This window comes from Drosophila teissieri, chromosome 2R (genome assembly GCF_016746235.2).
Source record: "Drosophila teissieri strain GT53w chromosome 2R, Prin_Dtei_1.1, whole genome shotgun sequence".
Classification (NCBI taxonomy): Eukaryota; Metazoa; Arthropoda; class Insecta; order Diptera; family Drosophilidae; genus Drosophila; species Drosophila teissieri.
The window spans coordinates 8,489,618-8,504,235 of record NC_053030.1 but is presented as its reverse complement, the minus strand read 5'-3'; the positions used below and the strand labels follow the sequence as shown (position 1 = coordinate 8,504,235).

General features: G+C 44.8%; 3 protein-coding genes across 6 annotated transcripts; all 3 read right to left on the bottom strand.

Annotated features, from left to right (window-relative positions):
* Nucleotide 1: 1 nt before the first annotated feature.
* LOC122612930 (uncharacterized protein CG42266-like) lies at nucleotides 2-4,396 on the bottom strand. 3 transcript variants are annotated; one of them, XM_043786841.1, is made up of 8 exons: nucleotides 2,661-2,783; nucleotides 1,959-2,447; nucleotides 1,604-1,906; nucleotides 1,399-1,485; nucleotides 1,237-1,281; nucleotides 1,147-1,179; nucleotides 705-1,092; nucleotides 2-646 (listed from the first exon to the last, which is right to left on the bottom strand). In XM_043786841.1, exons 2-8 carry the CDS (start codon nucleotides 2,390-2,392, stop codon nucleotides 185-187), a joined length of 1,752 nt encoding a protein of 583 aa, XP_043642776.1. In that variant the 5' UTR covers nucleotides 2,393-2,447; nucleotides 2,661-2,783; the 3' UTR covers nucleotides 2-184. The 3 variants fall into 3 exon arrangements, with proteins under 3 accessions (XP_043642776.1, XP_043642775.1, XP_043642777.1); XM_043786840.1 differs by lacking the exon at nucleotides 2,661-2,783 and adding an exon at nucleotides 2,524-2,654; XM_043786842.1 differs by lacking the exons at nucleotides 2-646; nucleotides 705-1,092; nucleotides 1,147-1,179; ... (1 more) ...; nucleotides 1,399-1,485; nucleotides 1,604-1,906 and having other exon boundaries at nucleotides 2,308-2,447; nucleotides 2,524-4,396.
* Nucleotides 4,397-4,665: 269 nt separating this feature from the next.
* LOC122614421 lies at nucleotides 4,666-5,092 on the bottom strand. The gene is made up of 2 exons (XM_043788986.1): nucleotides 4,876-5,092; nucleotides 4,666-4,811 (listed from the first exon to the last, which is right to left on the bottom strand). The coding sequence occupies exons 1-2, from the start codon at nucleotides 5,090-5,092 to the stop codon at nucleotides 4,666-4,668; spliced, it is 363 nt and encodes a 120-aa protein (XP_043644921.1).
* Nucleotides 5,093-5,112: 20 nt separating this feature from the next.
* On the bottom strand, nucleotides 5,113-14,615 carry LOC122612398 (protein chiffon). Of its 2 annotated transcripts, none has more exons than XM_043785979.1 (3): nucleotides 13,922-14,615; nucleotides 6,453-11,478; nucleotides 5,113-5,355 (listed from the first exon to the last, which is right to left on the bottom strand). In XM_043785979.1, the coding sequence occupies exons 2-3, from the start codon at nucleotides 11,457-11,459 to the stop codon at nucleotides 5,248-5,250; spliced, it is 5,115 nt and encodes a 1,704-aa protein (XP_043641914.1). In that variant the 5' UTR covers nucleotides 11,460-11,478; nucleotides 13,922-14,615; the 3' UTR covers nucleotides 5,113-5,247. The 2 variants fall into 2 exon arrangements, with proteins under 2 accessions (XP_043641914.1, XP_043641915.1); XM_043785980.1 differs by lacking the exon at nucleotides 13,922-14,615 and adding an exon at nucleotides 11,942-12,216.
* Nucleotides 14,616-14,618: the final 3 nt, after the last annotated feature.

Sequence of the window (14,618 nt, the reverse complement as noted above, 5' to 3'; positions counted from 1 at the left end):
ATTTCTCTGATAAAGGGATCTTTAATTATAATTCCCAATTATTAGTATTTTATTAGCTTCCTTAGAGATCCCCAACAAGTGTCAAATGACGGCAGAAAACGACTTATATGAAGCTTGCTGGCGTAAGCTCAGTAAGTGTTGAGGATCTGTACAGGTTGCTGGAATTTAACTTCATTGGGGGATTTCAAAAGCGACAACATCCTCCACAGTTGTAGTCACAGGTGTAACAGCTCTTTGCGACAGGTGCGCAGCTGCAGGAGTTAAAGCACGGGTTGTAGTATGGACTGCGCCCGTACTCCAGACATCTAGGCTTGGGATTCAGGACAAAAGGAGGATTGGCGAAGCGGTCGTAGTAGACTTTGGGGGACCACTTCTTTCGCTTTCTGCGGCGCTTCTTCTTCAAGTAGCACAAGCACTCGGCGTTGGGTATGAGCTTTCGTAGAGTTTGCTCCAAGTTGGTGAGATCGCACTCGCAGCCAAACTCTTCGGGCAACTCATTCCCGGCCACACAGGTGCATTTGCCCTGTTGATTGCAGGTGCACTCCGCGTCCTCGTCGAAGGATTCATCGTTTCCCGTGTCGGGAGCTGGAGCGCATTTGCAACAGCGACATGTATCCGGCTTCCCAGTTGAGATACAAATTGGAACCTGTGTCGGAGATAAAGATGTTTTCAGTGTGGTCTACCGCGAATGCCGCACATCATACCTGTATGCATTTGTACGTCTTGTTTTTAGCATCGGTCACAATTACTTCTCGGATATCCGGCGGGCTTCCCCTATCCGATACATAGTCGATCGTATTGGGTGGTGTTCCCATGCCTCCATTTTTTCCCAGCTCTTGATTTTCTATTTCGTGTTTGAGAGGTCCCAGGTTACCTGCCATCGGGTTTTGACCTTGGCAACTACAAGTAAATCCGACTCCGCTGCCCACCAGGCGCTTCAGGCTCCTTCTTTTGGTGCGTGTGTGACTATCCGTTTCTGGACGAAATGCTTGTGTTTCGGAGGGAGCCGAAGACTCTGGGCACTGGCAATTTATTCGGGGTTCGGGCTGGCGAGTGAAATTGTGCTCCCCGACATAGGCACCATCCGAGTATCTGAAATAGGAATGGAATAAATATCAAATTTAAATAGTATAGCAAATATTTTACCTTCCTGGCTGCCCCCTCCAGTCATCTCGGTATCTGTAAAACAACCAATTTGTATGTTTTTACCTTTAGAATTTAAGAATTATACTCTACCTATTCCAGCCTGGCTGATTAGCTTCGCTATATCGGCGTCTGTCACTGTGAAAAAGTTAAGTTTTGCAGTATAAAAACCTTAAACAATATTTTCTATACTATGCAGATATTTGGTAACCGCATGTATAATAAATAATATTCAGTATACGTCTTATGACTTACTAGTAGGCATGTTCATGGGCATTCTGAGTACTTGGTCTTCCTCTGGGTCCAGTTCCATTTCCAGGTCCGGGCGGTGGGTAATAATTGCTGATTAAACAACAAAACATAATTGATATTAAACAATTTAAAAAGTATAGTGTTATTATATAGTCACATTAACGGTACATTTTTTAGTTCTGTATGCCCAAATCATTTATGATGTTACCTTTGTGGTCCACCGCCCGAGTCTGGAAGTCCTCTAGATCCCGGACCGGGATATCCTCTAGATCCCGGGCCTGAATATCCCCTGGGTCCAGGACCTGGGTATCCCCTGGGTCCTGGACCTGGATATCCCCTGGGTCCTGGACCTGGATATCCCCTGGGTCCTGGACCTGGATATCCCCTGGGTCCTGGACCTGGATATCCCCTCGGTCCCGGACCTGGATATCCCCTTGGTCCCAAATCTGAATATCGGTGGCCTTGATATTCCGCACTATTTCCTTGGCCATACGGTGGTGGATCGTTCTTGCTACAAAAAATATTTCCTTATGGCTTTTAAAGAACCAGCTCCAATTACTCACTTGACTACGATCAGCAGGATGGTGGGTTGAGCTGGAGGCTGTGTTGTCGTCCGCGATGGTGAATGTCCTTTTCGAGGTGGAGTATTACCTTCATTGGGATCTGGAGTAGTGCCACCGCGCTGAGTGGGAGAAGGACCCCCTTCGTAAGTTGGAGAGTTGACCCCACTTCGAGTTGGGGTATAAGCCGTTTCATTGAAATTATGGTTGTGGTTTTTGTACTGATCGATCTGCTTCTCATTAGTTTCTCCAATGGTAACCACACTGTCTGCTGATTGAAATGTGTTCATGCGATTGGTGTTGTCCTTCTCATTTTTGCGATCAGCCATGAATCCAATGGGCTCCGGCCACGGAAGTATATCGGAGTGCCGTAGGACACAGTTCTTGCAGCGACAGGCGTTCTTCTCCGGCTTTTGAGTCTGATGCTCACAGAACATAATAGCATCTGGGTTTCATCACTACCAACGTCCTAGCCCAAGCCCCTTTGAAGATCTGTTTGAAAGAGAGTCGAAAGTATACAATATTTCAAATTTGTTAAATTTGATAGAACTGTAAAAGATTGCTTTACGGTCATTTTGGTCCTATATTATTTATTCCTCTTGGTGGCGCCTTTTTATGTTTATAGATTGATAGATCCTGTCTTTTGGCTTTATTTGTTGCTTTGAATTCTCCTTGACCTTGGATATCGTGGAAATAGATACTTTCCTTATTGGATCCGTTCCCGTCGATATGAAGTTTGGTTGGACCTGCACTCCTTTGTTGCATTGGACATCTTCAAACATAACTTTATGGATTCCTGGAGAAGATCCCTTCTGGTTTCCATCTCTAAGATTATTTTGCTGTTTTAAGGAGGACGCTTTGCACATCCTCACAATATTTATCGGTGTTCGTTGAGTTTCAACATTGAGCTCCGTAGTGCTGACCGCCATATCGCTAGTGGCTATGATATTTACACAACTATTTTCACTGTTGGGTTCAAGGTGCTTTAGCATTTCGTTTTCCGATTCCCTATAGTAGTCCTGCTCCACTTCCAACTCAGCAAGCTTATCGCTAGCACTTCGATACCAGTCATCATCATCCACCTGCTCCTCTTCCTCCATATAGGAGTAGGTAAGGTTTCCCCCTTCTTGGCGATAATCGCAGCTAGATCTATAACTTGATGTTCGAGGGGAACCATGTAGGTACATGGACTCTCCATTAGAATGGTAATACTCTTCGTGATCGTCCACTTCTTCGTCTGATATAATACTCGGTGGTGGGGCCTTGAGACATGGAGGAGGAAAACCTTCAGTTGAGTTTAGGGAATGCGCAATATCTGTATTTTCTTGTGATAAGTAACAGTCTTCCTGCCTCCTAAGCGCACCGCACTGTTCTCCACAGCATTCCCTCGGACACCACATGGTTGTGCCAGCATCCTTTTTGGATGTTTCTAAGATTTGTGTGAGTTTATTTCTTCTTAACGGCGAACTTGACGCCTCCAGGATCTTTGGCAGATCCTCGGTACTACTTCCTTGATTCTGCATGTGCACGTAGGTAGTGGACTTTGACAGGCGTTTGCGTTTTCGCTCCTTCAACCAAGGCAAGCGTTCGAGATGAGATTTCTTTTGAAGAACATTTTCCTGTAGGGGATAGCTATCGAAAGAAGGATACGGTGGAAACGACTGAACAATCAGCGGCTGCACAGGCAGCTGAAACACCTGGACCGCTGGTAGCTTTCCCCGCAAGTTATTTATTTGATTTAAGCTGACTTGCATCTCCTTCTGTTTCAAATAATTTCCTATATAGTTGTTTATCCGGTCAATTGCTTCACACATAACATGGTTTAGAACTGAAGGATGGCTGGCTTGAGAGCTAGAGCTTTGATCTTCATTATTCTCGGTGTTATTCGACTTTTCTTGAAGTTCTTCCAGTATTTTGACCTTTTTGTCTTGCAATAAGCTGTCTAATCCCAATAACACATCCCCAAGCTCATGAACAACCTGCGGTTTAGTGGTATCGCACGTTTCTTCTGGCGGAAGCGAGCTTACAGTGTCATATTCGTATTTTTCACCCGCATCTAAGCGGTTAGGGGGCTCAAATAAATTTCCATAAGCATAGGGCAATTCGTTGCTGCGGAAATCAAATCCCCATTGGTGTCCCATCTGCATGGGGTCATACAACGGAGGATAAGTTATAAAGTATGGATCCCTTCTTCGTCTTCTTCGAGTCCTTGGCGGCGGCACAAAGCCATTAGCTTCGATATTAAAGCTCAGTCGACGGGTTCTTCGCATCGTGGTGGTTCGGTTTCCAATGGGTGCGGAGGAATCCAGTCTTATCTGGGATCTTCGGAGCCTCTCCAACATTTCTACTCTTCCTCTTATCAACAACAGTGTTCACTTGCCAATAGCAGGTGAAAAACTAATATTTTAAATGAAAATTTTGACAGCTGGTCTAAAAATGTGAACACCTCACGTGGAGCTAAAAATATTTGATTACAAAAGGAGGGGAGGTTCACTAATTACATACACATTCAGCAACAAATTAAAATTTAAACCTTTAGTTAAACACATCAAGATTTTTTATTCTTCTTCTACAGTTTGTTTTAAAGAAGTGCTTAGAATAATGAGTTAAGAATGAATACAAGGATAAATAAGTGCTGTAATCACTGCAGTTCAGCGGAATCAAATGAAGTATGGAATTTTAAAAATAATAGTCGCATTGAAAATGATCTTCACTTCTTCAGGCCCATTGGCTTGTTGCGTACTCCGGTGCGGGAATTCTCGCCGGGGATCTGGCTGCGAAAATGAGCCCACTCCTTCTGGTAGTAATGAAATAATGACACCGGATCGCAGTTCTTGGATTTCCCACGTTGTCGAACTAAATAGGGAAAGATGGGCATAACAATTAAAGCTTCATAAAAATGGTGTTTAAGATAACTTACCCGCAGCAGATCTCCGATTGGAAGCGCTACGAGGATGCGACTTGCTCCGGCGTCGGCGTTGCATCCTAGCACGGTCTTCATTAGCTTCCGATTCGCTGCTAGACATAGGAGGTTCCTTTGCCCGGCGGGTCTGGCTGCGGCTGCGACGCCTTCCGTTCACCTGAGGCTTATCGAGAGCTGCATCCTGAGCCGCCATGGGAGGCACGGAAGCATCCATCAAGAGTTTTTCTTTGAAAAGGCGAGCTAAGTCCGCAAAGCTGGTCCCACCACCGGACCGCTCCCTAGGATCGTCCTGGTCAGTCTTGCACTCCTTCTCCTTGGCAGATGGACACGGACACGATGGAGCCGCATTCTCCTTATCCTTTTCCACACTCAGTTTGGCACGCGAGCTGACGGTGCCGCGTTTATGCAGGCCGCTGAAATCGCTCTCCTTTGCGTTCTCCGCCAGGCGTTCCTCATGCTTGATGAGCTTGCGCAAGTCTATATTGGGATGGGATCGGATCAAAGAAGTGGTCATTAGCAGGGAAATGAGGATAGTGGGTATGAGATAGGGTAGTGAGATAGGTGCGGTAAATTAGGATGGCATAAAGTATTATTTACTTTGACTAACCGAATCTGAAAGGTTATAAAAACTTGACACCGGCCTACGGAAATAAAACTTTGTCCTAGATCAGAAGAGAGAGTTACAATAATCTATCGACCCATGCGATGTGCATTCAAGTAATTAAAACTTTCTTTTGTATTTTTAATTGAATATTTAATTTAATTTACTCTTTGTTTTAATATTTTTACAATTGCTTTTGGTTTTTTGTTTAAAGTTATTTTTCTTCTGTTACATAGTTACGTTTTTCTTCTTTTTTATTTAGCTTGAGCGTTGACTTTGATAATAGTACATAGCTAAGAAAATGAAAACAGTTTAATAGGTGATTTCCACAGTTAAAAACAAAAACGATAAATGGAAACTTGACTACTTAGAGGCTAGGTTGAAAATGAGAGATTTTGGAATAGTCCGAATTGGTTGATGAGAATTATTTGGGGGGCAGGGAATTTGAGCTAAACTAAGATTAAACTAAGGCTTATGTACGTATTTCCGTGTGTGATTTGTGTGAGTTTCAATTATGCTACACTTAGCTGATAAATGGGATGAAAACTGCTCACGATCGATTAAATTTGACGGACTTGATTTGACATTTAGAGTTTTCAGAAAACATTAATGCTATTCGCTTTTCACAATTTTGGCAGTGGTGCTTTTTCTCAAACGAGTATATTAAATGGGTTCTAATGTACCCATCATTCATTTAATTCTCACTTCGCCAAATGGAATCAGAAATTAAAACTGGAAAGATGACTGAATCGAAATCGCTGTGTTTTTGTGGTTTTGGAGGGATTTGTGGCCTAAAAATACCTAAAAACTGAAACTTATTACTCTTCGTCGCTGTACACACTAAAAGCTAAACGTGATTGGTGCTGAATGATGCGTTTCTTGATCTGGATGATGATTAGATGACACAGGGTGCTCAACGACGGTATCGAAAGCGTCGGAATGGCGCCCTTAGCCGCCTGCAGGTGACACGCACCTCCTTCTTCAGGAACTGCGAGATGGCCAATGACTTCACGGCGGCCGTCGCTGCTTCGGCGGCACAACTGCTCGCCGCCTTTCCATTATTCGGTGGCGCATACTTGGAGATGTCAAACTTCCGCTTCGGCGTCGTCTGGTGTGGGCAATGCTCGTGCGAATCGCCTGCCTGGGTGTTGCTTAAATCCAAATCGGTATCCAGGCCGTCAGAGGATACCGTGAATATGTCGGAATTGTCACCCAGTTTCTCACTTGGCGAAATGCAGCTGCCTAGACTTCCGTTTAGCTGGGGAGTTCTTCTCTGCTGCTGTTGAACTTGTCCGGTACTCGGTGTGGAGGTGGCCTGAAGTCGCTGACCATTATGCAGGGTAAGCAAGAGTTTTTTGCTTTGTGCAGAGGCTTCGGGGGGCGTGGTTACAGATATGGAAGGTATTCGAGCTCTTTTCTCAGGAGGCTCCGTTTTCTGCATGCCGATCTCCTGCTCTTCGTAGGCATCTTCGAAAACATCTTCGTCCTCCTCCTCCTCTTCTTCTTCCTCGACATCCGCATCGGTTGCTTCGATTTCCGCCTCAACATCCTGCTGCTGATCCACAGAATCCGCCATGGTTTCATCTTCGTCGGGCAAACTTTCCATTTCGTCCGCCTGCGGTTCAGCCTGTTCATCAACATCGGTCGCTGGCGGAGTCATCACGGCATCTTCCCGGGAATTCTGTTTATCATCGGCAGGTGATCCGCCAGAGGGCGAATTTCCGCCTCCTTCATCATCTTCATCGTCTTTGCTAAGCAGATTTCCTCTCGTCCCAGAAGTCATAGTTGTTGTGGTGGTTGTGGTCTGCTCCTCTTCCGTCTCCATAGGCTCTTGCTTTATAGGGTGAAGCTCAGCAAGACCCATTTTCTGGAAATTAATTCGCTCATCTGGCACCGATCGACTGCCACCTAATCCGCCTGCATTCCGTCTTCTCTGAGCTTTTGGCCAGCCCGTGCGATTGGACTTTAGGCTCTTCTTTTTCCTATAATAGCTGGCATATAGATTGAGATTATTTATCCGTCGACCGGGACCAGGTGGGTTTCCTCTGGAAACATCTTCATCTTCGTCTGCACTCCCTGCACTTCCCAGAATTAAATCACACAGGTCAAACTCGCTCGTAAAGCAATCAGTAGGTGGTGGAGTTTGTGGGGTGTTAACAAGCCTTTGTTCTCTTTCTTCTGTGTCCACCTCCGCTGACATATCGTCTTCCTCCATATCGTACTCTTTGCCAGCTAGCTCCAGATATTTGTCTAACTGCCAGGCAACGAAACCAGGATTGCTATACTGACGGGCTTGATCCAAAGCTTTAAGGGCACACGGTTCCATTTCGTATTCGAGCAAGCCCTTCTTGCTGGGCAATTTGCGGACTCCGCGAAACGCACTTGTCCCGGAAAGATGTTGGGCAGTCGGTCGCACTGTGCCTGCTACCGGAGGATTCACTCTTCTGTTGCGCTTGCCCAAGAGCGCACTCGCTGAGGATTGCCTTTGACTGGTTGAGAATTCCAAGCGGCGCGAATACATCTGACCCGCACTTCGAGCCGCAGGTGTCAGGCGGCGACTTCTGACGGGCGAAGAAGTTGCGGGCGTAGGAACTGGCGCTGGCGGGGAATGATCATATTTGTTTTGTCCCCGCCTTATTCTCTTTACCGTCTCGCTAATCTCGGTGGCAAATCGAAGTTCCTCGACAGGAGTGGCAGCTTGAGAACGAGTAGTTCGGGGAGATGAAGGTACTACTGGCTCCTGTTTTATAGGAGTTTTAAGCTTTGGTGCAGCTACAGGAGGGGGTGGCTCTTCTGCTTCTGAGTTCGTTTTACTTTGTGAGTCCTGACGCTGCCGTATAATGCAACTGACCAAAGCCAAAGTGGAGGCATGTTCTCTAGGGGATTTTCGTGGTGGTAATTCGGCAATCCGTGCCAGCTGCTTATTCCTGCAGGTTATGCCGCTTCGTTGACTGTTGCTGCAGCTTGAACTGGATGTGCTCCTGACTCTCTCTATCAGCTGCACTCTATCCCCCAGGGAACCCGAGGCAAACTCCCTTTCCAGCAATTCTGGGGTGCTCGCCTTGCTATCACATTTGGCTGTGGCAGTGGTAAGGGAACTTCCCTCCAGCTGCTGCAGTTGCTCCTGTTCCTGCTGGTAACGCTGGAGAAGGTGGAGCTTTTTGTTCTTGTAGGTCGCGGAGGAGGAAGAGGACTGGACTTCCTCCTCCTTCTTAACTTCCTTCTTGGGTGTGGGCTTCTGATCTTCCTGCTTGATCTGTTCTTCCTTATCCTGCTTCACCTCGCTGGCCGCGCGACATAAAGCACAACTGTGTGCTGGCAATGTTTTGGCCATGGGTATGGGACCCATTTCATAGGGCAGTTTCCTGTAGTTAGTGCTACCGTAATACGTGTAATAGTTCTCTTCACCCGCATCCTGTCGCAGAAAAACTCTATTCCAAAGCTCTCCACTTGGCAACGATTCGAAGGTATACTGCATTTCCTGAAGTCTTTCGCTTTTACTGCAATCAAAGAATAAATCTATCGCTGGTGGCACTGCCTTCTGCTGTTTGACTTTATTTTTCGTGGGACTTGACGGTTTCTGGCTCTTTGCGCGACTTTTTGACGGAGAGGTTTTGACCTCGGTTAACTCCAGCTCTCCGGCACTACGGTTTATGGTTAACCTGGAAAGCCGCCTAGCTGCTCTTTGTTCGCGAGTATCCGTTGATTTCCTAGGAGCTGCCGTGATTCTACGTTGGGTACCAGCAATGTAGTCTTCATCGCTGCCACTACTGCAACTACTGTCCATCTCCTCATCTAATTCTTTATCCAATATGTCTTCCAGATCTTCCAACTCCTTCACTTCGACAGCTTCCTTCTTTATTTTTATTTTGGGCTTTTCTAGATCCCCCATCCTATCCTCCAGTTTATTGGCCATTTTGCGGCAAGTTGTCTGCCTTAGCTGCTGCTGTTGATGACTGCTGGCGGTGGCTGCTGTCACAATAGCCGTGGCTGTGCGACTGCTCTTCCTGGTGGCCACCAATTGCTCCTGCTTTATCTTAATCTTTAGCTGCGGCTGTGGCTGCGGTTGAGGCCCTTCTTCTGGCTGGATGGGGGCGCTTGGAAAGCGCTGCTGGTTGCTATTGCTGCTACTGCTCCCTGTTGATAATTGGCGCTGGAAAACCTCCTGCGCCGCTGCTCCTCCTACTTTTCTTCGCCTTCCCACTGCTTGAGCTCGCTTGCGTATGCTAGAAGTAGGTAGTCCTGAAGATTCCTTAGTTTCTGCTTCGCTGGTGCTGGTGTCGAGACTGGCGGAGGATATACTGTATCTGCCTCTTACATCCGAGGTGGTTTGTCGATCGATATCCGTGGGCAACTCACTGCTGCTCCTTGTGGTAGGTACCGCTGTCCTGGGAAACATAAAGTTCTCTGCCTCTCCATTAAGTCGTTGTAACTCTGTTTGTCGGATCTTTTGGAACTTTACAATCAGTGAGGGCGAATCCACTTGGTTGGGAGGTCTTCCTCGGCCTCTGGGAGGCGTAGCACATTCCTCCCTGGTTTCTACAACCTTATAAATAGAAGAAGGCGGCAACATGGCTCTCTTAGGAGGTGACAGACTGGAGTTCTGTGTTTTTCTTCGCCCTGAATTCGTTGTCGGCGTTGCTGCAGCTGTTGTTGGATGTTCCTGACGCTGAAGCTCAGAAAGACTACCAGGCAGATTTCCTTGGACCTTCTTGCCACCAGGGAAAGGCGTTTGAGGTGACGTCACTGCTACTCCTTGAAACTTTTCCGACGAATGCTTTCCCTTGGTTATCCTCTTGGACTTCTCGCGCAACGCTGGCGATGGCCTCTGACGGGGACTCTGCAACTCCTCATTACTCAACGATTCGTCGACATCCATGTCAAGTTCACTCTCGGCGGGCTCCTCCTCCAGGAACCTATTCACATCCGCTGAACTTCGAATTAGAGTGTCTAGAGTCAGGAAATTATCCGAATTCTTTGCAAAGAGCTCGTGATCTTTGCTTTGCAAATGAATATTCAGGATATCGTACTCCAATTTACAGATCTCACAAACTCCACCTTGTTTTTCACTCGAATCTATTGGTTCGCGACAATTGGAACGCGGACTATTCGGGATTGCAGACTGTTTTTTAAGTTCCTGCAGAGAAGGATGCTGGAGTGGCTTTTCTTCCCCAGCTGCTGGTTTGTCTTTCTGTGATGTGCGTGAACCCAAAGACTTGCGGGTCATGCTCTGCTCCTTATCCTTGGTCTTCGACTTTGTTAGTAGTCGAAAGGCGCCGTCTTCGCTGCTTAAATCTATCTTTGGCCAGTCGTCTGGCTGCTTGATAAGATGGTAGTAAGGTCTATAATTACGCTTGACGGATTCGATCTTCACATACTGCTTTTTCAGTTGTATGTGATGGGGGCTAGCTGATGCTGATGCTCCTCCACCTTCCTTCTTACCCTCAAGGTATTGCTTAAGCTCGGTCTGAATGCGCTTTATAAAGCGTTGGGCGTAATCCGTCTGCCAGATGGTATAGCTCCGTTTTAGGGATGTCGTGGGTGTGCTATTGCCACTGTTTGTCACCCCAACCGTGCTCCTCCGCACACGACTTAGTATTGCATCCGCTCTTGATTGCCGCTGATTCGGTTTTCTTGCCGAACCATCATCTTGTTGGTAGTGATTGGTGGGTGTGCTGGGTGTACCTGGTGTTCCGGGAGTTCCGCTGATGATCTCTGGCTTATCAGTGACAAAGTGTGTAATATCGTCACTGAGAAAGAACTCGAGATGTCCACCCAAAGCCTTGATGTCGGACTCAATGCGCTTTGCTAACTGATGATCGCAAATGTCCAGGTAGAACTTAAAGTGGCACAGAGGGCGTTTGCTCTTAATAACCTTTACTTTAGGAGGAGTTGCTGCTGTTGCGGAAGCTGCTGCTGTTGAGTGGCTAGTTGTTGTTGCGAGTCTGCTGGCGCTTTGTTTGTCCGACTGCGGTTGCATACCTTCTGGCGCAAATTAGCTGCAGCCAACGGACCCAGAATTAAAGAGAAAAGAAATTGTTGAAAACGCCATTAATTAAAATGTATCTTGAAGGGCTGACCTACAGTCGAATTTTAACAAATTAAAGGCATTGAATTAGGAATTTTCTAGAAAATACATCAAGTGAAAAATAAGTGTAAGCTTTATGTATAGTGTAAATTATTGAAACTTAAGATTTTCCAATTGCACCCAAGAATACATTTTAAAGCAGAACATAACAAAAAATGTTTGAATTAAACAAATAAGAAAATAAACTTATTACAGTGTTTTTTTTAAATAGTTAAAAACATTTTAATCAAAACAAGAACGGCACTAATTAATTTTCCCTCCAATATGAGTTACGTTGAAGTTATACCAGTTTGAAGCTGTAGTTATAACCATAGATTTAATAAGTTTGCTTTATTTATTCAAAATTCGACCGTAGCTTGAAATCCAACACCAACCGCGTTTTTAACTTATTTGCCACGAGAAATGAAATAAAACTAATAAATCACTGTGGGGGAAGGAAATCCTACTCCCGGTGGTTCTTCTTCTTCTTGCTCCTTGTACGTTTCCCGATGTGTGTTATGCAATTTTGCATTCGGATACACACAAATCAAATCAATAACTGCACTTGGATGCATTTCGGTATGTATTGCCTAAAAGGCCATCGAGTGTTAAGTGTGAGTTAATTTATTTTAATTCCAAACTAAATGGGACCACAGAAACACAACCCAAGCGGGTGGAAGAAGAAGAAGCAGCAGCTGTGCTGCGGCATCGAGCTGCCAGGTCGGTCTTCGCTTAGCGAGGCGTTGCCAGCACGCGGAAAAATTGGTGGTGACATAGCTGCAACATACATTTTACTCTGTTGCTGCATTTGATTAAAAACCAGTTATATTTACAATCTTTCTTTGGCGAAATTACAAAACAGGCACGAAGAAACACATGTGCAAGAAAATGTATTTAAGGAAAACCTAACTGTTGGTCTGACATTTATTTTTAGTTAGTCATTCCAAGCTTGTGCTTGTTTATAAGCTACATATTTTAGAAAAATTGTATCTTCTACATTTTTACAATTATTATTTCACTTTATAAAAACACTTCTAACAAATATACATAAATATATATCTTATCGTTTTCTTTCTTGCTCATTTGCGCAATATGTGGTTTATCGCATTCCATTCATATTTGTTGTTTTGGTTTTTTACGTCTGCCAAAAAACAATGCGAATGAGCTGCCAAAGGCATAATGGCCGATGACCGATATTAAACTCAAAATGATAATTAGTCCGGCAACCCTGCCGCGCTCTGTACTCACCCACTAGTAAATACTTGCAAATAAATGATATGACTAGCCATAAGTACTGACGCGCGTCAATATATACATATAACCCGAAAAACGAGCACATCAGCACGCTGCGCTGGCACTTTTTTTGCCCTCGCCTTATATTTGCCATTACAACACGAAACGTTGGCGCAAAGAAAAACGAAAGAAAACCTAGTGGCAACCCTCAAGCGTTCGCAGTAGCAACAACAACAAAGGGGAAAAAATAAGAAAGAGTAGGAGGACATAAAGCATAAAGCGAAAAATAACACGAAAAACGCACAAAACACAAAAAGAGAGGAGGGGAAAAAGACAACACACACACAATTCATGTATACAGTTGCGGTGGAAGTTATAGCACATTCAATTTAATATAACCGAAATAGTTATTTTGATCAGTCCAAATTTTGAGCATTCGGTACTAAAATCTATATATTTGAAGAGATCATTTTTCTTATTCCTATTTTAAATTCAAATATATTGACATTTTCCTAACGTTTTACCCGCTGCTGTACGTGTACATATGTATGTTCGTGGATAAAATTCATGTGAAGTTGCGGATGAAGCTTACAATGTGGTGGAGGCCGAAACACACTGGCAAACGCTGAAAAGCAGGCCCACGGCAGCAGCAACAACAACTATGACTAGCAAGCCAAAAGCAAAAAAAAAAACACACAGAACAGTGGGGTCACAAGAGCCATGTGTTAGGCTTTCCACTGAAATGTATTTATGCCAAAGAACATGAACTTTTGCAAAAGCAGTTTTCCTTCGATGTCGAGCGGCCTTTATTCGATTATTCCTAAATGTGTGGTCCGAATGAATTTTGTTGCTGCAAACCACTGTGCCATGGGTATGTATAGTGTGTTATTCACAATTTCCAAGTAATACTCGTTTTTATTTTTCCCTTTTTTCCATTGCAACGTATTTCTGGCTGTGCCGCAGCTCTTTTTCTCGCCTGTGCTTTGTACGCACGTTCGTTGGGTGAATAAAAACAAATTGAAATGGTGACGAATCGTTTGAAATTCAGCCGAAAAGCCGCAACCAAAAAACATTGTGCATAAAAAACAACAAACCAAAAACAATCACACACACACGCACGCACACTAGTACGGATTGCTTACCTTTTAGAAATTCACGGAGTTGCTCGGCTGATATGTTCCTATAGCCCAAATCATTTAGATACTGGAGAATGGCCCGTGCATCCAGTGGCAAATGTGACATTTTACTTTGCGCCAAGTAGAGCAATCGTTCTTGATATTCGTATTGTTAATTATTTTTTGTTTATATTCCACCCTCACACATACACACGCGCGCGCACTCGAGCACACACAAACACACACACGAATGCAAAATCGCCGTTCGTTTCGTTTCTCTTTCTCGTTTGTTTCGTTCGCTTCTTCTTCCTTTTGTTCGTATTCGTCTTCGTGCGCCGACAATCGACCAATTTTCACTGTACTTTTGCTCTGCGTTGGCCGTTTTTGAGTTTATACTTCCATTTACTTGCGTCAAGTTAATCAGGTGCAATGACTAAATATACACAACTGTATGGGAACGATTGGTTAAAGCGTCTATTTGCCTTCGTTCGCCCGTCGTTCGCTTGCTAACGCCTTTGTTATTTTTATGCTTTTTATCTGGTTTTCGCGAGCAGGAGGTCGCCAATTCGATTGTGCACGCACAGTTCGAGTGTCGAGATTGGGCTTTTTCTTATTTTCACATATTTCCTCGCTAGTTTTATAACAATTTTCACCAATTGAAAATAAAGTGTACACGGACAGGGCAGCGCACACACGCTCGGCAACCAAATTTTCGTCGAGTTAT